We start from the raw sequence: 26,069 nt of genomic DNA on the forward strand, positions 1-26,069 counted from the left end.
AGTATGAGGGTCACTGGCAGTGAGTTCGGAGAAACTGAAGGCTTCAGCCACTCTAATTAACATCACTTACTGTGGAGTGGCCTCTTGCACTACATGATGCAACTGCAGGGCTATGTAGAATTGTATAATTCGAGATCACATTCATCCTTAGGCAAGACAAATATTTACAATGAAGTCTAATCATCCTCACATTTTCTTTGTGAATCTTAGTATGAAATTTTAAGGGTACAATCCATTCTGAGAGCGTAGCCAAAAAAAAAAAATGCGATTTAACTGTATTTCCTTGCTTTTGTCAAAATATTTAGCGGCTTAGGTCACTTAGCCACTTATGGGCTGGATTCTGGACCCTTCTTTTTTGCTTGCTCTTGGGAATGTTACTAAGTTATTCTTCTCCCATATGGATCTCAGTGCAAGACCCTCAGACAAGCGCTGGAGTAACTCACAGGCTCTGCAGCAGGCAGAACTGGGTTACCAGTCTCTAGTGCAAATATTTGAGTTGTGCATTCAGAATCTCAATAGAACTGCATTCGATCTCTGCTCAGTAGCGAATGTGACAGAGCCACTGTACAGCAATCAGTTCTTTATCTCAGTCTATTTCTGTGATAGAAATATTTAAACTTCTTCTTTGTCTGTAATTTTATATACTATCTATTATTTGCTTTTGTTTAGAAAGTTTAATCAATATTGGAACCAAAGAGGAATATAAACAAACACAATAATGAATACTAACTTATTAAGTCTATCAGACTGAAAAGAAGATGATACTATCTATACAAGAAATACCAAAAATATCTCCAAATTCCTATTTTCCACAGGAATGTAAAACAATAAATTTATAAAAAAAACCTCTGCCATATTAGCCTGAACTATAGTAATTAAAAAAAAAAGGTTCATCATCAAATGAGATATGAAATCTCTTTTATACTTCAGAGCTTGTATTTTGACTCTGGAATACATGAGGAATCCCTGTAGCAGTTGCAGTGAGGGAGCATGGAATGCTAAGGAATCTGGCTGTCAGGGAGCCACTGTTTTCTTTTCCTTAGGAAGTAATTTTCATTAGGCTGAGCACATATATATTGTCTAACTGTTAGAGATCAGCTGAAATATTAGGTTTGAAAGAACAATTTCAAAACATATCAGACAAAAGCACAAAATCTGATGATTTAAAAGAAAGGATCAATGCTATTCCTCATTTGTTTTGTGCCTTCTTTTAAAATAATGTTATAGATAGATATATTATTTACAGTTATATGTTTATATGTTCATGTGTGTGTATAAATATATTTAATCTTCAGCAATGATATTTAAGAACATAAACAGGCCAAGCTGATTTGTACAATCTAAGGAGCTACCCCATTGTACATAATTAATGTTTTTTTTTCATAAATGTCCCATCTTTTTAGACTACTGGTAATTTCAGAAGCAATAAAAGATTTCTAGTATGTGATCACATCAGTTAAGAGTTGCAAATATGGATGTCTTACGTACACTGATATGTTAGTCCTTCATAAACTAGAAACAGAAAAACAGGCAGAAGCATAGATTTTAAAAAATGCCAGTGGAAGTTAGAAATTATTATAGTAACTCTATCATCCATTGTAGAAATATCTGTCTTACTGTACTAGATTCAGTGTCGAGAACAATTGAATGTTTCTTGACAGCAGGGCAGATGCACTGTTTTCTGTTCATTCTCACCGAGAATGGTTCAGCCAACGTTTGGAACAATGACAAATTCCGAGGAAAGGATAATGCAGAGTAATTTATTAAACACTGCACTTCCAGTAAACTCCTCCAGCCACTGCTCTAACTTCTGCTGAAGTTGTTAATATGAGTGCCAAAATTAAATCCAAATGAAGCTGCAACAGCAACTTTTCTTTACAAGAAAATCAGTACACATTGGACCTAGAGGAATTGTTAGCTTTCCTTTCTGCCACCCTATGCATTTCATTATCATTTTCAATTTCTTTCCTCAGCTCAAAGACCCTGCAAAGTGTGAAAACATTTTCCATAGTATTCCCTTTTTATTTTGCTATGTTTCTTAGGGTACTTACAGTTCCTGGCCGTGGATATGGCACTCGTCCTTGGTAAGGAACCCACTGGTAATTTGGGCCATCTCGGTGGGCATAAGGACCAAGAAATACCCTCCTCACATCAGTCATGCTGTACATACACACTGCTGACCCCTTGAAGATATTACTAAAAATGAGGGGAGAAGAAATCAAATCAAATTCTTTAAATTATCAGTTGGCTTAATTGAGTGGGATAGCTATGGGAATAGCAGCTTGTTGCTTTCTAATTTATTGCATGTGCTGATTATCAAAACTCTGACATGCTCTCAGAGCAACACTAACTCACCTCCTGTGAAAGTTCAGCATAACTGATACAATCTCGCAGACATATTCCTAAGCAGATGGCTGCTATTCCACTATTTGAAACTTATTGTCCCCAGAAGGCTAAAGCTCCAACTTGAGTAAACTTCAACAGGGCTCTCCCTAGAGGACTATTCAATTCTTTCCTACACTTTACATTTTTCTGGGGTTTTTTAGCACTCTTCCGTCATTTGGGCAGCATACATGCAAATTTCAGGGTTGTTTCTTACCTTGTGATTTCTTATAGAAGACAGTAAGTATTTTTAAATCTTCCTCTTCTACGTCTGGTTATTACTAGAAATATTTGTTCTGTTTAGAAACTAAAACTCTTATCTTTCATTGATAAATGCAGCAATGCAAACAAAACTGCAAACCTTCTTCAAGCCACAGCTACAAGTATAATTTTGGTCTCAGTGAAAGCACAATGAAACCAAAACATTCAAGTCACAGCTATGTATGATACAATAACAGAACTTTTGAAAGACTGTTAAACTTTCCAGATTTCAGCAATATTTTTATTTAATATCTCCTTGACTAGCCGATTTCTCACACCATAGATATTCTATTTCTATTTATGCGTGTGTTATTTTTCCAGGTTTGTGTGGAAAGTGCTAGAAATTCTGATCCCCATTATTAAAAAACAATTCAGCTGCAGGAACAGCCTGAGAAACCGATAGTGTTTGTGATTGCTTGCTTCAGAGTGATGATGTACATTACTCATAAGAAAAGAAACCTAATTCTTTGCTTCTTACTGCCACTGACTTCTCAGTTCAAAGGTTAAGAAAATTTGTGTTTCTTAAAAACATTTTTAACAAAGAGACCTCTTTAAAACATGCAGCCACCTAAGTCTCCATGCAAGTAAAATGATACGTACCTGGAAGTTGTAAACACTCCGTAGACTATTGGATTTTTAGGGTCTTTTGAGTTCATTAGGAACACATCCTCTATAACAATAACAAGAGAAGGAAAAGAAAACTTAGTCAAATTCATGTGGATGATACCTCAAAATATTTCTGCATTCTAAAGCCATTTCTACCACTTACGTAGCTCATCAAAGTGCGTGTCAATGCCATTGGGTCCTGGCACAGAACAAATCAGACGTGCTTTGAGGAAAGTTGTCCATTTGTTAACAAGGCTCCTGTGGCCACCAAAGTCATTCTAATAACAAAAGTTTTTTGCATTAATACCTGGTAACAATCTTTGAAGTATGAACAGAGTATAGAGAAAATAGAGTAAATACACTTATAAAAAACAGAGAAAATAATTGTTTTCTATATACAAAATGATTACTATGTTGTCAAAAACACTAATTCTGAATTGCTTTTAATTTACATCATATTGAGACACATTTCATAGTAGCACTTCATTTAAAAAAACAAAACTCCCCAAACCCTCAAACCTCTTCATCTATTGTAATACATATATAACACTGGAGAAACACAGACAAGCAGAATATTTTGCTCTGGAGCTCCCAAGCTGCCACATCCTGGTTAAGTTTAAGGGGTTTGTTACTCTTGAACAGCAGCAAAGTAGAAATGCAAGTTGCAAGCGAACAAAGTAGATAAAAATGCCAGGTCGGTTGTATAGCTGCAAAACTTAAAAGTGCACCAAAGACTCCATACTTATGGGATAATTGGTTTTCAAGCAGCTGCCTCTGGATCTGAGGAGAAAAACTGAGATTGTGTTGATGGATTAACAAGAAATTTTATGATAAACATCATGGTTGCCAAAGCTGCAATATTTATAAACATAATTTCATTTGAAGAAATCTTTTTAAAAACTTTGTCAGAAAAATATTTGGACATTTATCAGTGTGGATGAATGATTCAACCTGCAGCCATTAAGGGTCTTCTGAACGGTTGGCCATTTCTACAGCCAAGCTTAAACAACTGCTTTGTTAAATCTTCCTTTGCTTCTGTTTTTGAGATTTTTTCACTAATGTAGGAATGGAAGGTGTTAACATTCCTTTAAAACCAAAATAATTCAAATGGTTTTGGCCTACCTGGAAGTATCACATTTCCTGTAAAAGTTTCACTCTTTTGCAGACACATTCTAAGTCTTAGAAGATGTCTATGACTTTTTAAGCAAAACTTTGTAGTTAGTGAAGTTTCCCCAGAGAACTAAATAGCATACCCCTGGGGCTGTTATCCTCTAAATATTTTTCACTCACAAGGACCTCTGCTTTAGCACAATGCCAGTGTTAACACTGAATAGTTTACAGGCAAGAAACACAGCTTCTAAAATCACTCAAAACGCATTCTGCAAGTGTATGCATCCTGCATGCTTATTCAGTCTCACAAAAGAAATCATCGATTACCTTACAGATCTGCCCTATTCTGGCATGAGTGGCTTTTCCAGTGTGCTCTCCATCAATTGCATTTTCACGGAAGAAAAAATAGATTTTGTCATCTTCTGGATTGTCACTCTCTGGTATCAGGTGAGCACTAATAAATCTAGGATCTGAGAAGACAATGCCGTTGTGTTACTACTTCATAAATTGAATTACTTGCCTTCCTTATACAAATGAATTCTGATTTTGCTTCTGGAGTATCAATCTTAGCATTAAATGGCACATATATCTATGTTAGGTACATCATCATCCATTTACATTCCTCTTATCTTTAACACAGAGATGTTTGGTACAGATATTCACTGAATAGACCTTAACTTTATTATTGGAGCAATTAAATACCCATGACCTTTTTTACGAATGGTTGTATAACATTACAGCATGGCTTCCTAATTCCATGTATTTATTACCGATATTTTTCTTGCTTTCTTGGGTGCTTTGACTTTTGGTCAATAATATTTTTCTATGTGTCAGACATAAAATGAGAGAATTATTGAGACAAATATACTGTTCCTAAGTTTAGCAATAATGAATAACAAAGTATTTTACATCTAGTGTTTCTGTCAAAAAGGTGAGATAAAAATACAAAATGATTGATATTGTCGACTTCCACACTACGATACCCCAAACTCCAACATTTTTGTCTTGTTTTCAAAAGAAAGATGCATTTGTAAATTTCTGTTCAAGCTGTTGAAATACTGTGTCTTGTCATTTTTTAAAGAATTTTTTTTCACAGAAAACATTTATTTCTTGACAATTAGAATGACAGCATTATTTCATGGTGAAGATTCATCAACCCATGAAAATATATAAAATGCAGACATACTGATGTTATGTAAAAAATAGTGGAAAGACGTTTTGGGAGAGAAGTTTATTGAAGTCGTAACAGTAAATTCATACCAGTGGTGAATCTGGCTCATCACTGTACTTTAGAGAGATACTTCAGCTGGTATCTTTCACTATATTTGGAAGAAAGAAGGCATATCCAACAGATTTACCAATCTGTTTTATAACCATTTTACATCCTACTGAGATAATTAACTGTGAACTATATTTAACTACTCAGAGTCCTGTTTCTATGTGCAATTATAAGCTATTTTGGTGCCGAGCATTAACATCTTTTCAGTGTATGTTTACTGGTATATACTCATGGAAATAACAAAGTCTACTTTTTTTGCCAGTTTGCAGTAGCTGTCCTGTGAAATCCATGGCCTTATGGCAGTGTTTGTAAGCAATATATTTTGAGATACTTATATATGTGCACGTATATATATGTGATGTTTACATACGTGCATTTAGACTTTTCTATTACATGAGCACATACTTCATAATTGTGCGTGTGCACATGTATATATATTCTCGTGTACTCTCTCTTCATGTGTATATATATACACTGTACACAAGAATGACCATACTGGCTCACACCAAGGTTTACTTAGATCAATATACAGACTTCAACATTGTCCAGAAGTAATTATCTGGGACAAAGAAAGAATATGGTTAAGTACAAATAACTCTCTCCCAGAATAATCTCCCTTCCTCCAACTACTTCCAGTGTAGATGATTCCCTGAGCATAGTTTCTTTCTATGGGCTTAATAACTCTCAACAGATTTTTCACCCAGTTATCTGTCTAGACTCTTCCTGAATTCATGTAAATTTCTGGTATTTGTAGTCATTTTGGAATTTATTCCTCATGTACACAATCCAATGAACTAAAACCTACTTTTGATATCATGCCTTGAGCACTGATCTTACTAACTTCATTTAGTACCTCTTAATTCCTGTACAGGAAACACCTGCAATGTTCAAGAAACGGATATATCTTGTACAAGGCTATAGCAATGCTCTTTGTTGAATTCTCTGATCATTTTTTATTAATTCCTAACATTTAATATGGACTTGACTGTTCCCAAGCAGTAATCTGAAATTTTCATGTGCCATAACCACAGAACCTCACTCTTCATTGGCAATGCTCAGTCCAAAGTCCATCATTTTATATGTGAAGACAGGCATGTTTTCGCCATAGTTTATCACTACATCATTCATCAAGAATAATTTAATTTGTCATTTGATTGCTTAGCTACCCAGTTGCATAAGATCCTTTTGTAATTCTTCACAGTATTCCTTTGTTTCACTATGCTGAATAACTTAGTATCATGTGAAAATTTTTCTCATTCTGCTGCTCAACCTCTTTTTCAGGTTATTTATGAACATGTTGAACAACACTGGCAACAGAACAGATCTCTGTGGAACTGTGTCTATTACCTACTGTTTATTAAAACAAATATTTTTAAACATCTGAAGACATCAAGTATCTGTAAGTAGCTTAAGCCTTCTATCCCAAAACTTCGTCTACTAAATTGACTTCCTTTCCTTCCTGTAAGCATTTAATAGCCTTCAAGTTACAGTGATACAGGGCCCAAGACAATATCTAGCAAATATCTATTTGCACCCTGGCAAATATCTGTTATTTTAAATACAATCTCTGGTTTTGAATGCAACTTGTATCACAAGAAACATAAAGCTACAGCTTCAAAATTTCTGCACCACAGCTTGTGGAAGGATACATCAGAGAAAGGGGATACTCAGAGGCAGGCACTCTTCTGGGCTACTGGATCTGGAGAACCTCTTCTCTGATTACACTGTTTTTACAGTCTTGAGAACTTAAATGAAACAGGTAAAAAAATCAACCAAAACTTAAATACATTCCCAAATGGATGACTGATTTATTTCTAGTGCAATGGATTTTGTAAATCACAAGATATCAAATTCTAAAGTAAATCATTATATCAACAGCCATCAAAAATCTAAATTTACATTAGCTTATGAAGATACTGTGGGGAGTCTCATTTGAGTCAATGAATATTTCTGATATAGTATGGGTTATATAAACTTGTAGTCAGTTAGCACGTTATTCTTTTTTCTCCATCTCATAATTTTGCGAGAAAATCTAGAAACAGTATGAGAGTCTAGCATTAAAACAGGAATGATACAAAAATGATAAATCATTGAAGAAATAAAAAAATATTTCAAATAATTCTGTCAGAGCTGTAGAAGAGAAGAGGGGTGTGAGCAAAGCAGATATAGTTAACATCATAGCCAGAGCACATGTGAATATGCTTTGTATACATTTCCCACCAGTGCTCACCTGGGATGAATTCATGTTTTTAATTAGTGATTAACAATCCTAACTACACCCCTGAAAATGAAATGGTCACACAGTCTCATATTAGAACACGTCCACTGCATATCATGCAGCGGTTTCTGTTGAATGACAATGACGTTTCTTATTCAGCAAATCTGAGGCTAATTTGCTATCTGGCTAAATCAACATGGTTTTAGTCAATAAAATAGTAGTTCTTCATGTCATAGGGCTCTTGCTCTTGTTAATCTGGTTGTGTTTGGGTTTTTTTCCCCTCTCTGTATAACAGATCTATGTCTATATAATGAAGCAATAAAAAGGAAAAGCAGGCTACATGTGCTCTGTTGCATATAGAAATAGATTCATTTCTGTTCAGAATGAACAGAATGATCATAAAAGCAACACCATGATTATATGTGTGGAGAGAGGGAGAGAACTGTGGTTGACAATTTTGTAGGTTATAAATCTAAGTGAGTGGTGTGAACTAGTGATCTATAGCGTGTTCTTTATTGTTTCAGGAGCAGAGGAGCTATTTGACTTGCCTGAGGCTTGATGCACACTTGCATTTAACTCCAGCGCATCAGACCATGCTTACAACTAAGTGTTTAGGGTCATGATGAATCAATCAGCCAGATGGCCATAAGTCACGCAACATAGCACTCTCCATGGACTACATAGAATTTTTTATTGCTCTTCTTTGAGGAAGCGAAGGGAGATGTTGTCCACAGACAAGGGACTTCTATTTGACAGTCTTAATTGCTCACCCATGCAGAAGAAAGGATGTGCATGTTCAAGTATTGAGACTGCCCTACCTTACTCTGCAAAATTAAACAGGTTCAGTATCAAGGGGTCCCCATGGGAAGTTTAAAGTAATTCAGTCAGGATTGACCTATTTCATACATTCAACACAGCCACAGAAGATGTGCTGGAATGAACTTCAACCAAGTTTTACTGAGTGGGAAGTCAGACTTTGATCTAAACCCACTGGTTACAATTGTGAAAGTCAGTGCACTGTAGCTATCAGGGATAGACAGGATGCCTTCCCATTTCTGTGCAAGAATTATTGGATATTCTGTGACACTAAAACTGTCTCAAACTCATTAAGTCCTCAGAAATGCTACTACAACAGTTCAACACTTTCTTATTTAAAAGCAGTCTCTCATTTACCAGAAGTCCAGAAAGCACGTTTTGGGAAAATGAATTTGAAGAAGTAATTCAACTGCATATATTTTGCAATGATTCATTGCTTTAAAAATACACAAGCAGACAATGTGGAAGACTGCTTTAAAAAACAGCATACATCAAACAAACATGTCTGAAACATGTTTAAACATGATCAAAGCAGAAATAAAGCCACACAACCATGATCAAAATAAAATTACAGCTTAAAACACTTCTCTGATCTCGCAGCCAATGTGAACAAGTTAAAAATAAAAACTTAGATTTTTATTTAAAACAATCACCCTCAAGAAGTAAATTATTAAAGCACACACCTTTTTCAGTCTCCCTTTTCCAGTTGCCTTGGCTATGGGGCTATTTGTCAGCTCCCACACGACACCTTTCTCGCAGCACTTTTTTGTGTGCCCTTCTGCAATTACCAGCTCTGCAGACATTTCTTTGGCAGCAGCCCATTAAACTGTCCTTCATGAGAAATCTGGCTCTTTATGAAAATGACACCTTGGTCCAGCTGCCTTGATGATTTATATGCCATTGTTTGCTTAGTTAAGTAATGGAAACATGTTTTGCTTGTCTCAGCACTTCAGGTTGAGAAAAAGCTAAGGAAAATCGATCTGCATTTGTTCTTTCACAAATGGTAATCTTTAGCATCAACAACCCTGTGCGTGTACTCACACACGCACTCCATGAGCAAGAAACAATAAAAGCCAGAAACTGGATTTCTAACTGAATTGTATTAGCATTTTAATGAAGATCTATAAACTTGAAGGCACAGAAATTACCTTTAGCTGTCAAGACTGAGTAAACTGAGGGAACAGAAGCTGGGGTCATCTCTTCCATCATTTGACAGGAGCCGAAGGGCAGTTCTCTCAGGAAATGTTTTGTAAAGAGTTTGAACTGGATGCCCCTATTATTGTATATTTACGGTCAAAATGACTAATTTATCAGTTCACAGCAAGAAAATTCTAGGAAACTAGGGAAATTTTATGCTCAGTAAAACTGCGACTGCTATAATTTAATGAAAAGTACTAGAGAGTGAGCGGGGCCCTGAGGAGAGCAACAAGACTAGGGAAGCTGAAATTAAAAATTTAACGACAACAAAAATAGACAGCTTCTCAGGACTTCACAAATACATACAGTGCCCGTCCATTGAGACCCACCACAGATAAGCAAGCACTGTCCTCAGAAAATCTGAACTTGAAACCACAATGAGCTCTACTCATTGTAGAGATGAGGACTCATAGAGGCGAGGACTTGCAGCACCAGTCACAAAGGCGCACAGCTGAGCCGACTGCCACAAGCACGCTCAGCAAGGTCACCAGAGGACAAAGCTTTTAATATATGGTGATGAGAGAGCTAAATTGGTCTGTGGTTTTGCGCTCTCAAATGTAGTTTACAAAACACCAAAGCTTTTAAGTGGTGTTCTTCCAAAGTACCTTCATTTTTATTCCTCAGTTTTCATATCCCTCTTGTTGCTGATGACTCAAGCAAACACACCAGAGCTCTCATCGATTCACCACTTACAGTGAAGCTCCTCAGCAGCACGGATGGCATCAGACCACATCCTCAAGGTGGGAATGCTGTGTGCACAAGGGACAACTTGTTGCTGTTGTGGACCTATTACGAGGGGTTTGTGGCAACTTACCATCAGATGCTGACATAGAAGGCAGTACCAGGGACAAAACACTGAGTAGAGATGCGATTTAAAGACAGTTTTCAAAGCCATGGGTAGGTGAAGGACAACATGTGGCACGCACACCATGTATTACTAAGATGTTAACAGCTATCACTGAGTAAGCGGCATTATGGTCACTCGTAGCTGTTGCAATAGAAATTCTCATCCCAAAGAGCTTCAAAGATTGATGACATTTATCAAGCAGTTTCCCTTTGAGTCAAACCAGGCTAATACTGAGGAACGATGATATTTAAAGACTGTGTTAGCTATGATAATTTCTCCTTCTTAGAAGGCATATCCTTTTTTTTTTCTTCCAATTCTTTCAAGACTAATAAAATTTACTTTGGTGACATAGCCAGCTTATAATACAGGCTATAAAGTTCAAGGTTTAACTAAGGCTTCTTGTAAATTCAAGACTGATTGAAGACTCCAGAGAATTACAGAAAAAAAAAAACCCAAAACCAAACCCTCTCTAAAGAATCAGGCTGTTCTGTTTCAGTGGTGGCTTGTGTTAATTTTTTTTGTCACATAAAGAGTTTACAGATTTTCAAGGATGAAAGGTATTAAAAATAAAATTAACACATCACTGTTCCATCATTTCAATACATGGATACAACAAGTGAGCATACATGTCGAAACAAGATGGACAAAGCTTTTACACGTGTAATTCCTCTACATCTCAGTGCTACTCTTATATATGCAGCAACAGGAACATAGTCGTCATGGCTTTTCAATGCTTTGACCTTCAGCATCACTAGTGGGTCATCCTCAAATGTGAGAGACGTTAAATCTGAATTAAGTGGAGGGTTTTTTAGGGAATTACTGATTTATAGTTGGGGAAAAAGCAAAGAAGGGTTATTTTGGAGCGTTAATAATATACTAAGGCATATAACCTCCATGCTGACAGGATAGATATAAGGAGAAGTGAAGGACTTTATAAGGTCAGTCAGGGGACTGAGTTACTGGGTCACCTCCAGAAGAGTCAGGGAGTGGCTGTAAGCGGCAACCAGCTTCCTCCCCACAGCGGAGGGACCAAATACCTTAACTTGCGGTACTTAACACCTCAAAAATAGTGTAAATGAGCCCCAGAATCTCAGCCAAGGTTTAAATCTCCAGGCAGTGCCATGGCCCGAGATGTCTTTCTCTTCCTCTCCCTTAGAGCCATAATTCGGTATAAATATTTCTTGGGAGCAACATTTTAGTTCCCACAGGAAAGAGGAAGAATAAAATGTTGATCTCTGATGCAATTATCAGTTTCTGAAGCCTTTATTCTACAGAGAAAACAATAGTTTTGATTCCCTGTAATGACTAATTATATGGTGAAGAAAAGTGAATACAAAAGTTCACTAAAATTATAGCTTAATTCTCAACGTAAATTAGATTTCTCACAAAACAATGCTTATGATCTACCCACCCTATTTAATTTGAAAGAGGTGATTATTATCTCTTTACAGAACAACAACCAAAATTAACACCTCGTTTCCATTGCTGACTATGTTTTAAGGTGTTGTATATCTATCCACACAATTAATTTTAAACTAATTTACTTGTCCCTCAGACAGAATAATTCAGCAAATGAGAAAACTAGTGCCCTTCCCAGAACAGAAATAAAGTTTGCAGCAAACTGTCTTCATTTAGGAACACTATAATCTCTATTTTCTGTATTTCTTAACCTCTCTGCGGAAAAATCTAATGAGAGTTCCAGCTAAGAGCCTGTTTCTTCCTCTCTCAGTCATTTATCTCAAGTCTTTGACATTGATGCTTGGAAAAAAAAACACTGGAAAGCCTATGCCTTAACAGTGTAACCAACATCTTTAGAGCTCTGGATGAGTGACAAAAACTAAACATCATAGTCTTTATGTTAAAAAAAGTAATGTATTAAGGGAGGAAGTGGAGCATGGAAGCACTGAAGACAAAAGATGTTTCTAACTTGGGTTGTTACATGCTCTTGACAACCAGAGCCATGCTACAAGCCTGCCTTTTGTAAACTCTGAAGGTTCATAGGCAGAGCACAAGTCCCTGGAGATGCCCAAGCATTTTATGGTAGATGCCCCAAATATCAGAGACCAAACCTATTCCCCTCCACTAATGTGATTTTCTCAGGCCTTCTAGAATGCTGAGAGATGTGTGATGGAATGGATGGAATATTCTTCCTCTTTGCACCTTGGAAAGTAGAGGATCCAAGAAAACATCCTGAAGGCAGAGAGACACCATGCTGCAGCAATACCATCAGCCAAACTCCGACACAGAAAGCTGCAGGAGACAAGTCCCTAGCTCAGCGTGAGAAATAGCCAGGAACTAACAGGGCAAACACATTTTATAGAAGAGAAAGTGGGACAGCCTTCAGCAGTATGATTGACTAAGGCAGGAAACTCCAAACTGAACAGCAGTGGCTTGACAAGTGTCTTCAGCCTCCGTATGTCTCCAGAGACCTGAACTCTTAAGATTTCCCTGTCAGACTCATGCAGTGCACCAACCTGTCTCTGGTAGAACTGTTTGTCCACAAATATAATACTTTTATTTCTGCATACATTGTGATCAAATATGATCTTTCTGTCAAAAATCATCTGTTTTGAAAATACGAAGAAAAATTTCGGATTTTTTTTAGTCAGGTTCAATTTTAAGTATGTGGAAGAGGTTGTGTGGCTGTAAAAACGAACTCCTCCCAGATGTCATGTCAAAGAACTGTACAGGACTCTTGCCATCATCTCAGTTCTCAGTGAGGTACGATCATTGGGAAATGATCATCAGCCTGAGCTAGTTTTGAAGAAGTGATCCAGCCACACTCTTGTAGTAATTTCCTAATACATCTAATGTCCTGCAATTTATTTTTTTCCTTAAATCCTTTAAATCTGCCCACAAAACTGAGGTAATTTTGTCAAACTATGAAAAAGGTTTTGTTGTTATAATTAACTTTCACAGCTAGCATAAAGAAAATCCATTAAAGGAAGAATAATGAGGGACGGCAGAAACGACTGACAGAATGGATGGGTGAATGAGTGGTTTTAACTGATCTGTCAGTGTAGCACAGCAACATAAAATGCAGTAGGACATCTGTAAGCAGAAGCAAAACCCCTCAGCACAACCTGAGGTATTCAATGTGATAGCATCAGTTATGACAACCTCACTCAGTAGTCATGTGAACATAATATGTGATTCCAACTTAATTTAGCTTCAGTCAACGTAAGATATTAACAGGATTTTTACCCAGCTGAAATAATGTACTAGTTTATTGACATCGTGAAATTTAGTTCTGCTGATTAAAAAAAAATAAAGAGAAAGCATCTGATAGCACAAGTGCAATGAAAACCGTGGAATTGCTTCAGATAGACAAGTCTTTGCTCAGAAAGTTGTTCTCCTCAAACTGTTTAATTCTGTACAAGCAAACTCTCCTTTTTTTCTTTCACCAACAGAATTTCAGAAATATTTGATGTAATTACTGAGACTTTTAAGAATGAAAACTTTATTGAGGAAACATTGCATCAGACTAAAAATCTTAGCATTCTAAAAAGCAGTGAAGGAGCTTAGCAAAAGTATTTAAAAACAATTAAAAAATTAAATGCACTAAAAATATAGGTTTTAGAAAAAATTGGAAAACATGGAACATTTTTTTAAAAGAATGCTTTCTACTGACAGATTTGGCAAAAAAAGAAATAAAATTAAAGCTGAAAGTATGTCAAATATGGAGCAGAACTGAATATTAATAATGACAACCTATTTACACAATCTTGTGAAAAAAGATGATGACGCACTAGTCCATGTAAAATATCTCATAGGAAGGTTTTGCACCTTTCCCTCTCATGGAGATTTTCCTGCCTTTAGTGGAAGTTCCTTTAGAGAAACAGGAGGATAGGGACCAGAGATGGAAGGAGTGGGTAAGTGAAGAGAGCTGTACTATGTGACTGTCAGATTTTACAGTGTGCCAAATGTTATCATAGAGCTCAGGAAATATGATTAATCTCACTGACATCAGTGGAACACTTTTTACTGTTTATAAGGGTATTGAATTTTGCTCAAACAGCAGTAAAAGAATCAATAAACACTAATTCTCAGAGATATGGCCAAATTCACAGATAAAGTATTATCACTGAATGATTTCAAATAACAGCTGTAGAGTGAATGGGAAAACTATGTAATTCAGTATTTAAAATAACTTCTGTTTTTCTGAATGATCATCAGTAAAAAATCTTCTGTCCCTGAAAGGTTATCTGGTTTCTTCTTATGCCAACTCGTCTAATAAAAATCTTTCTACAAATCTTGCTGTACTTACCTGAACAGAAATCTTTACAAACCTACCAAAAGGAAATTAAATTCATCTATATAAGCATATGTTAAAAATACTCTTTTCCATAATCCAGGAACCTAGCAAAACCACAGACCAACCTATTGCTTTAAAAAGTAAATCATAAATGGAACTATTTGTCTTCATTTACTTAGTAAGCTTGTAGCAACCCTAAGTGTTCAAGGAATATTAAATTCTGCTGGATCATGGTCTTACAGGTTTAGAGTTTAACCCTTGCCTTTGAAAGAGGTAATTTTCTGTTATTATACTACAAGATGTTGGTTAGATACAGAAACTTTTGGACAGCACTGCTGCTTTTGAGGCAAATTCTTAAAAGCAGCATTATCATGTTTCAATACTGTAGTCGTTTATCTGTACACTATCACATCATATGAGGCATTCACTTCTTCCGACTATCAAATATTAGCTGTCTAATAACTGTAGACCTTGACATATCTTAGATGTTACTATAAAATTACTACGTCTTTTTTTACTGTATAGTGTGTGAAAGCATCTATCTACACGATAAGAAAATCAAAACTAACAGCCAGCTGTTCAAGAAGGATAGATTTATATAAATCCATAGAACCCAATGGAACAGCAACATATGGGATACTTTAGACAGCACTTTCAAACTTAAAGCTAGGCACTGAAGCCTGAGATAAGTAATATAAGGTGTTTTAAAAATCAAGGAGAAAAAGAAGTATCACATTGGCAACGCAGCAGAACGGGAAGTTCAGCATCTACTGCAATGTCAAAATTTAAAGGCATCAAATGAGGCAACATTTGTCAAGCTTTTTTTTCTTTTTTTTGATGAGCACTGTAGTTCTGTGAATATGGTATTTGGGTATTCTTTATTTCTTTTATTTGTTATTTAGTCAAACATGCTAGTTTTACAAGTGAAAAATAAGTATCCATTTATCTCTCCCATTTGCCCTCTTCCCGTTCTCTCTTTCTTACATCATGCTCATGAATAAGGCTCTACCATGCAAATGATGCTGGTGGAAAAATCTCTTTCACTCTTTGGTTTTGCAGGAAAGAACCCAGTGAAGTGGCTCAAGTGGGACTAGAACAGTATATATCCTGGAAACATTGGGTTTGCAGAAGTAAATGAAGAAAAATGACTAAAAGATTTTGTATCAATTAAAACTATAAAAAGGATGAAAACTGATCAGCTGGGGAACTACATGCTATATTAAACATAGGTTTGTAACCACCTGTTTTTTCTTCTCCTGTTGAAAGGCTACAGAAAGAGTAAGATATCCTACAGCTGCAACAGAAAAGTGTCCTCAAGATGTAAGATTTATCATAGTACTTCAGAAATAATGAAACTATACATTTGCAGATCTGATTTTAACTACAACAGATGCTCTATCTACACTTCTTGATCTTATATGCTCTTTGCGCCTCCCTAATAGTAATGTATTGTGTTAAGCCCAGTCTTGGTCTAGTAAAGGCAACAGATAAAACTCTGCCAAATACAGAAGTCAGAATATATCCTTGAGAATGGAGCTTAATATTAGCTTTGAAATTCTTTGCTAGAGTGACTTCTGAATTGTGTTCTTGGACTACCTGAATGTGTTATCAGTGTCTTAAGTTCATTGATGTTTCCACTTTGTTGTAAAAATAGGCTTTTAATACAAGACAGTATTTAGCAATCTAGCACCAGCCATCAGTTTGATATCAGCCGTGACATTATTTAATTTTCAGAAACACAGAGGTTAAAGCTCACTGAACTATAAACAGTTGGAAACATGGAGTGTAATCCCAAGGCACAGCTCTGCACAAGCTGTAATTTAAATCATATTGCATGCTAAGCTGAAAAGGCAGTGCAGGTCCCAGAGGGCACGAATAAATCTGCAGTCACTGATTTGCCACACACATTTGTGTTGGGATTCTGAAGCTGTGCAAATGTGATGTCTTCCTTTAGTGCAGAGGACCTGTCATCTGCCGAGATTTGTAATTAAATAACCCAAAGAACAAAAGCAATTACTTAGCCTTACAAGCATTCAGATTGGAATTTACATGATTTCATGAACAAAGGAAAGGGGAAGTAATGGAGACAGAGAGAAGGGAGGCTTTGAGTCTGCAACTTGATTCCACTGTGTCTAGCTGGCAGAGATTTTAATGTATAGACCAGGTATTCACATACCTGGCTTACTTTGAACTAAGAATTCCGTCATCACAAACTGTACTCTGAAGTGGATGTTTCTCCATCTGAGGAGCCAATTATGTTTCCAGCTGGCTACGTGCCACATCAGGTGCTGGCTTTGAGCAATCAGTTGTGTTAATTGCAAGCAACACTGAATGCCTTTTGGGACAAGCAATTCACGGTTCAGGAATGTTAGTGTAAAGGAGGTTAGGTTCAGCCCCATTAACAAGAACAAATCACAGAGTTTGCATAGGTTACAGACTAACAGTTGTAATTTCATGGAATGGGGGAAAGGAACAGGCTAAGGGTCTATGTCCTGACATCATTAACTCTGCTAGGTGTGCTGGACATCTACGTTAATTGACGGAGTGGTAGCTATGTGGCGGTGGAGCCCTTCATATTTTCAGCTCGCTGGCTCTGTTCTCCCATTCCCCTGGCTCTGTCAGGTGTTCTGATCCAGGCCAACAGGACCAGATATTGGTTCAAGAGAAGAGTACATCAGTTGCCCACAAACATGGTGTCCTCCACATTTGTTGGCATTTTCCTTTTTTTTTTGTCATACTAAGAAAATAATAATTTTTAACATGCATAAACGTTGTTTGATATAAAAGAAATATTATAAGGACATAAATAACAATTAACACCAGAAATGGGTGTTGAAGGGCAGATTTATATAAAAACAGGCACTGAAAAAATAAAGCCTATTAATGAAATGAATTGAGCGCTGCAGCGAGTAGAAATCAGTAGATTTTTCTTGGCTGATATTCTCATTTCTTATCAGTTAAAGATCTGGCCTATGGTATTTTTTAGTATTTAACTTTTTTCTCACTACCTGAATAACAAGTTTTAGCTAGTCTATCTATTTGCAAGGGTTGATTTCTAATATGTTTGCCCATGAGTCGTGTCACCAGCACTATTTAAAATAGGAAACCTGCCCAAATGTTGGAGGTGATGAATGGGAGGCTTGGACTGAATCATTAGAGATAAAGAGAGTTAGTGTGTGGTTGCGAGGGGGAGGAACTAGTACAAACCTCAAAGTCTGCAGGTGCTTAGAAACAGCGTGGAGGCTCAGGAAGTGTCTCTAATACCCTTTAGAGGCTCAGTCCCTGCTGTTCCACATGACTGTACAAAGAATACTTCTTAAAACAAAGCATCTTATTTCTCCCTTTAACACATGCTTAAACATTGCCAAACACTTTTGCGTCTGAAGCTGTGAATTTCATTAAATTCAATGTGACTTGCTTGATTTTTGTGTGGCTGAAACCTCTAATTCTCCCACCACCACCCCATGGCTAGCGTGCTCTAGTCACATCACACTTAACCTTTGCCTTGGCTTCTCAAAAAAGAATTTGTTTCACTCCATTCACGGCTTCAATAGTTTGGCAAACTGCACTTGAGTACCGCACTGAGCCTTTATATTGAACACACTAATCTGATTGTTTTTCCACTCTACAAACTTTGGGTCAACAATCAAGCTGCTGCCAGAAACTAATTAATTTGCAAACAGGCCCCATTTTCACAGGGGGAGAGCTTTTGAAACCTATGTCAGCAGAGCTGGTCACACCATGGTGACATGCATTGTCATGGCATCCACTTTTCTGGGTAATTCTCCTCACTAATTTTTCACCACACACATGAACTCAAATTATCCAGTCAACAGTAAATCTCTATTGAATGCTCACCAAACTCTGAACGTGGTGGCCTGAGAATAGGAAATTGGTATTGACAGGGTCAACACTCATTAAATTGATGGCTAGAGCAGAAGAGGAAAAAAACCAAGCACAAAAACATAAAAGAAAGATTCAGATGTATGTTGTATCCCAATGAAGGGGGCTGTAACAGACCCACTCCTGCTTTGTGTAGATCAATTAGTATTCTGCTGTGTGATTTCCCACAAGCAGGTTTCTGTTTCTTGAAAAATTGGTTAGTTACTTTTGTGAACAGGAAACCAGGCACAATTTGGTAGCTAAAAGTCACTGTTTGCCCAGCATCAGAGCTGTGATGAGCCCTCATAGAGATCTGAGGGATCATGGGAAACTTACTTGAAATTGCAAGGCCTATAACACATAGGCTTTTTCATCGACATCCTGCCACCTAATCTGAACTTTTCCTTAAGCCGATTTAGATCTTTGAAAAAAATAATAATTACAAAGAAACCCATATTGTGTAATTCAACCGTGACCTACACCAAAAGGAAAACAGAGTGCAGGCCTAGAACCTGAACACTACACCTGTCCTGGACAAATTTCCTTTTTTCCCTATTGAAATTCATCTTCAGGGCAAGAAAAGAAGCTTCCTATAAACTGATTCAGGTGGATAATGTGTTTATATTTATACATATATGTATAGATAGACCTTGTCCTTTTAATCATATGTTAACTGAAAGTAGTACACAAAGCTTTCTAGTGGAGATTATTGCCACAGCTGCCACTGCTTATGAGTTTGTCACCTTCTTTATGTGAACAGATCATCACTTTACAAAGCTGCTTATTATCAAATTTGATTCTGAACACCCCAGTGAGGTAACCTGACTTGCACTGTGCAGCCAGGTGCACCTATTTAGCTACATCTAGCTAGCCAGAGCTTGTTCTGGCTTTTTCATCCAATTTCATCCTTCCCCAGAGGAGTCAAAGCATCAGTGATGGGACGGACTCTGCATACACTCCGCATATCTTTCCCTGACATAAAGTTCACCTGATCATTGACCTGATATCATATTCACTACTAACACAACCCCCCTAAAATGTAACAAATCTAAGGCACATCACAAACTGATCAAGTCAGCGTAGATGAGTGAGTAGAGATCCCCGAGCCAACAAGCACTTTCAAGTCTCTGGTTTAGCGTGAGGCTATGCACTGATCTGTTTGGGACTGGGGTCATATTCCACAGTGCTTATCTTGAGAACTATGAATTTCTTTCCTAAAACTGTACTGTGTGCAGCAGATAAACTTCTCTGGTCTCCAGTGTGAACAGTGCACAAAGCACTAGGAGCTTTCCCATTACTTTTGATCATCTATGCTCTATAAAGTGAGTCACAGTATGAATTGCAGCAAAGCATGGCTTCTAATCTACACTTCCAGCTATTATTTTTTTATGTGGATAATAAGGCTGACCAAACTGAAACTCATAAATGAGCCCATGGTTAACTATGAAATATACACAGATCCTAAGTCAGGTATTCCTGGACTAATTTGTGTACTAATATCCCTAAACATATTGTGGCTATAGCTCAGACCAGTATGTTTACTGACGCAAGTCTTTTTGCCCCAGGTCATATTCTCTAGAGCATAAGGAAGCTCTCAAAATGTGCAGTCAAACCAGGGGAGTGCCCTCTTCTGCTTCATCTTTCTTCCCTGCTTTTTCCCCTCCAGCCTCAAAACTTACCCTTTGGCTACTTTTACCAATTTTTCATATCTAAACACAACAAAAGCTCATTATTAATAAATAATATTAATAAAGAAAATGACTAAATTCTAGACTATAGTGGGAAAAGAGGAGGGAGAGAGATCAATAATAAAATCTATTTCCCAGAAGGATTTAAAATAATTTCAGTCAGGCCACTTGACGGAAGATGATAATTTTTCTAGTTGTCTTTACTCACCATCTTTATGATCATCCTCACATCCAGAGAAACTGTAAACCCATTCTCTAATTGCTACTTGGTCTTTGATTTCTGAATCAAACGTTCCTCTTACTTTGTATAAAGGTATAGGGAGTGGTTATCAGACTGGATGAGTCAATTGGTTCAAATACATGAATGTCTTCTGATCATATTCACCTGGACCTATATTTTCCTGAATTGTAACCATTTCAGGATAGTGACAGTATAAATGTCAAGTAACAACATTAAGAAACAAGTGATTATTTTGCGATTTCAGAAATTCTACATTTCTTCCAAGAGAAAATGAATGGGTTGTACTACAAATGTATAGAGAAAAGACTTGTCAGATTGCAATGAGGGAAACAACTTAAAATTCATATTCAGCCTCTCAAAGTTGGATCTAGAGACTTACAGGAGAAAAAAAAAAACTGTAAATTGAGTTTGTAAGCAATTCTGTTCACATTATTATGCCATCACCGCCATAGTTTCCGAGTACTTCCTAGCACTGTGTTAGGTGACATTAGCAATTGTCACTGTGAAATTATCACTGTGAAATTCTTTATTACTCTCAGCAATGAAGATAATGGGAATAGGGGTGGGAGGGTGTATTGAGTGAGAAATGAGACTTGCATATATGGACATGTTTTGTTCCTGCAAGGGTCAGAATTGTTCAGGCCTGTATAAGCAGTGATGGGAAAGTGCAGGACTTGGTCCACACTACAGCCTGCATGATAGGAGATATCAGCTGACTAATTTGGCTCTAATATAGAGATGCATATTTTAAATGCAAGAGATCCTTGAGGGGAACTCCCCCTCAAATCACAAAACAATAAAAAGCCAACACACATATGAAAAAAATAGCCTCACTTTTACTGGTAAGTCTGTTTAAATATACCCTTGTAAACTTATGGGAATGCAGACCTGGGAAAAAATTCTTAGTCTACTCGCTGCAGTCCCTTGTGATGTCAGGCAGCATGCTACATGACAACACATAAAATGTGATTTAACTTTCTCTTAAAACCACCTATCCTGCCTAACTGACTGCTTCTACTGGGCAGTTTTTTTCTAATGTCATTCCCTCCATAGTTTAAGACTTCTGATTTTGAACACTAAATATACTCATATGCAGTTCATACCCTGTTTTTTAGTGTCCTTTACTTATATAGCTCTTTCTTGCTGGAGATTTGTTTTACTTGTACCATTCATCACCTCTGTTCTCAAAGAATAACTGAGATGTGCTTTATGAAATAATCCCCAGGTACCAGGATGGTTGGGTCCTGTCTATGATGGTAGGTCAGCTGTTCTCCAAATCTGTTCACCTTTGGTGTCAGGTATTTTAGTGCCTTCTGTTTATCTGATTTGGGAATATGTAGAAGGTGAGCTGGAAAGTGGGAAACCAGGGAAGCATTTAGGGTTAAGGGAATAGCACAGAAAAGGGTTTCAGTGCGTATATAGGAGGGAAAAGGGGTTGATGTGAGTGAACAAAGACAAACTACAGATTCAAGGATGTAGCAAACACATCCAAGTCTTAGCAAAGGTAGTTCAAGAGAACAAATACTAATTTCTAAACATCCTGACATATGTAAAACATTATATCAGAGAGGCAAAAATCCTATAAATAGCTGCAATCTTGTCTTCCTCTTGCCATACGTTCCCCTACTGTGCAATACGTATATATTAAAAATTATATTTGTATATTGCCAGTGCTGGGACATCCAACAAGCTGTCATAAGTGGAAACAACATAAAGTGATGGCTAAAGTTCTGTATGAATGCTAGGAGATTATCAAGTCCATGGTTCCTGCCTCGAAGCCTGTGAAATTTAAGAGGGCATTTTCTTTTTTATTGAACAGTCGCTCAGCTTCTATAATTCTCAGCTGTTTATGTAACTGTAAAGTAAAGATTACCCAGGACAATAACCTCAGGGGACTAAGCACAGCTACTACTCCACTTTAAAAATTAAGCCATGGAAAATATGCTAAAATAATATCATAGAGCTGGTTTAAATCCATAAAAATCATGGAAATTCCAAGCCAAGGCTGGAAATTTAGACTGACAGTCTCTCTTGACTCCAGGTCTAGTAAAGAGTGAGTGAGGCCAGTATTCTCTCACTTTTCTGGGGTGCAAAAAGAGATTTGCAATACTATCTTAATGCATCTTTTGTGAATTCATCTCATTTCAAATCTTCTGCAGACCAACTCTGTTTCACTCTGAAATAAATGTTTATGGTTATTCATTTTACAAAATGTTTACAATTTAAGGCCAGATCCTCTGCGCTCAACTTAGGGAAGAAGAGAACGGCTTCAAGCTTTCCTTCAACTCCCCTAATCTTCAGCCAGGAAACTGCCTTCAGTAAACTGCTTTTGCATTGCTTGAAATTTGCTTTGGTACACTGCTCTGCCATTTCTGCCTTCTTGCCTCCAGCCATGCCCTCAGCCCTTGCATGAATGCTGCTGCGGAAGGTGTAGAGCAAACGCTGCATGCAGCTCACCGGGGAGCTTCCTGGTACCAGGGGAAGCTGCTCTAACCTGACTCAAGCCTCCTACTCATCTTTTTTTATTGCTGAAGCAGTTCATAGAAGCAGGACTTGATCTATGCTTTCTTGAAATAACACTAGCTTCTAATGGCTCTGAAATATAAAAGCCAATGGGACATTTAAAGGAAAACATTTTTTTTGCCCGTGGGCAAGTTGCATGTGCAGCACCAAAGCCATTGCTCCTTATAGTAAAGCTGGACAGGGGATATTTTTACAATTTCAACATTTTTTTTTCTGAAAGTCCAAAAATATTTTTGACCCTCACTAGGACCAAATAAGGACTGTCAAATCTTTTCATGCAGAGAAACTACATGTGCTTGCCAGAGGAGCCAATAATGTCCAGGGTGAGTTTGCACATGGTTTATAACAAATGGATGATTCAGTCTGGGGCATTGAACTGTGGCTTTTCATATCTGAGATGACTTCCCTGAGCACTGACATATTTTGCTGTGTTTTCGCAAATGCCTCCATGTCACATCTGGCCAACTCAATAATTAAATATACACTGCTACAGTGGCTGATGTATGGTTTTCTACCTTCTAGATGAATGCCCTGACTACATGGCTATAGAATCAGTCTCCCTTGCTTTATTTTGCTTGGTGGCTGTTTAATTATTTACACAAAATGAAATGTCTTTACAAGCCTGTGAGTATTTAATATCTTTAAAAGACTTAAAAAGTCTTTAAGAGCCTCTGGTGAGCAACCTTCCCTGGACTGGGCACAGTTCAAACCTCTCCTCCCACCAACATGCAACTTCTTATGAAAGGTGGAACATCTCCAAAAAGTGACTGTGTGATCTCTGTAGAAACTCTGTGTTCATAATTAAATCCAAAAAACTTAACTGTTCTGTGCAATGTTGTCCTACTTTTACGCTGGTTCAGGTTGATATTTAAATTCTGGGAAAAGTCTGCAAGCTCTTCGTATGCAACAATCTTCTCCATTTTTGGTTCCACACTGTTGTGTTCCCTGCACCATCTCAGCTCTAACCTTAGCCTTAATAAGGGAAAATCAGCTTCAAGTTCCTGCCCTGAATGAAGTAAATATTAGCAAGGACTTACAACTGGATGTTTCACCAACTCACTTCTCAAGTCCACAATGAAAAGATGAGGATTTCTCTTTGTAAGCTTGATCTGAACTGCTGTCTGTATTCAGCTTCCAGTGTATGTCCATTAGAACAGTGTGTTTTAATATGAGGCTAAGCATGCTGTAGAAAGCAGCTAGAAAAACAAACTCACAACTATACAGCAATCTATGTCTTTAGTAAAAAAATGTATAAAGGTCTGCAAACTTCCAGTTCAAAACTAGTTTATACAGATCTTTAAGAGAGTACACTCATCCTTCAGTGAGAGTTTGTTTCATTAAAAGTATATCCACTTTAAATACATGCAAATACAAAGTGTCTTTTATAATTATATTTGAAAGAAAGAAATGACAAAAAAAAAAAAAATCAAAGGACTGGCATGCCTGCAGAGTTTCAAACCCAAATAATTATCATTTTTGGATTTCCCTGTAGATGCTCAAATTAGGAGGACTGTGTGGAAAAGCTGCCAGGACTTTATCACTGGGAAACTAACAGTAAAAGTCTTAGAGCCTTTAATAGGAACATTGTAGTGCAGATTTTTAAGCCAACCTATCCATATTAGGAATATAAATATATTAAGTGGCAATAGAGAGATAGATTCCAAAAATGTACTTAAGGATCATTCTCTATTAAATTACAAACAGTTATGAGAATAATTTCTAAAGGTCTCTGCTTGATTGTTCTTTCTTAAATTAGCTTGAGACTTTCCATACAGGAATATAGGTAAGAGCTACAGTTACAGTTGAAAACCATCTTCACCCTGTGCCGCAATAAATGCTGCCTTTCTACTTTGTGCTCATTTTAGACAATACTTGAACACTAGAAAGCTTGAGGTTCGTCAACTCTTTATGTGCAACTGTCTTCTCCTCCCCATTTTAAGCACAAAGCAGTTGTGGGTTCTGCATCCTGTCAGATGTAACCTTAGTGCTAATTTGGGAAAAGCAGTTCTCACATTTAGTGCGGAATAACTGCATCTACAAAGGAATGACACATTTTCAGCAATGAAGTACAGAGGCTATGGACAATGGCTGTGCTTTCCCACTGCATAAATCCTCCTGACTACGCTGTCATTGTGCAAATCTACTGCATAAAAGCAGATTTTGCTTGCACAATTGGACTTTAAGTCATTATGTCTATCATTAAGAAAAGTGGGTGCTGTGTTTCCTTTAACATATTGTTACTCTGCCAGGTACCCAGACAGATGAATACTATCTGTGAGCCTTGTACTTTGCTGTCTCCTGAAGTCCAGAAATCATATCTATTGTTATAGTAGAATAAACCAATGAACAATATTTCTGCACGGACTGTAGAACTGAAATGTGATAGAACTGAATCTGTCCTCACAGTAGTCCAGAGGAATTATGACAGAACTAAATTTAACAGAACAAAAATCAGATTCATACAACTTGCCATATTAAAATACAGACTCATATGCCTCATCGTATACACACTTATCTGCTACATATGTCCAATGTATATGCCATAAATTGAGTTGTTTATCCAACCTACAATAACACTTGGTGGTTTTGATTATGAGTCTGGGATTGGTTTTGTTATGGATTACATATGCAGCTAATATGATAACCAATATGATACTAAGAGTTCCTGACTGTAGCTAATAAGAAACTGTGTTGTTAAAACATAGTCTTCTCTTAGACATTAAAAACCTGTGAGAACAGTTTGCACTAAATTGCAAAACCACAT

At 37.0% G+C, this 26,069-nt stretch overlaps 1 protein-coding gene across 3 annotated transcripts in view; it reads right to left on the minus strand.

Moving 5' to 3' along the window:
- The window catches only part of SEMA3A (semaphorin 3A), a 411,783-nt gene that overhangs the window by 34,603 nt on the left and 351,111 nt on the right, over window positions 1–26,069 (minus strand). For all 3 annotated transcript variants that reach the window (XM_054066986.1, XM_054066976.1, XM_054066968.1), the window contains exons 9-12: window positions 4,687–4,829; window positions 3,413–3,527; window positions 3,244–3,313; window positions 2,052–2,196 (exon numbers count right to left, since the gene is read on the minus strand). In XM_054066986.1, the coding sequence (XP_053922961.1) occupies window positions 2,052–2,196; window positions 3,244–3,313; window positions 3,413–3,527; window positions 4,687–4,829 (473 nt within the window). The remainder of the gene's footprint in view (window positions 1–2,051; window positions 2,197–3,243; window positions 3,314–3,412; window positions 3,528–4,686; window positions 4,830–26,069) is intronic.

This window comes from Cuculus canorus, chromosome 1, assembly GCF_017976375.1.
Source record: "Cuculus canorus isolate bCucCan1 chromosome 1, bCucCan1.pri, whole genome shotgun sequence".
NCBI lineage: Eukaryota > Metazoa > Chordata > Aves > Cuculiformes > Cuculidae > Cuculus > Cuculus canorus.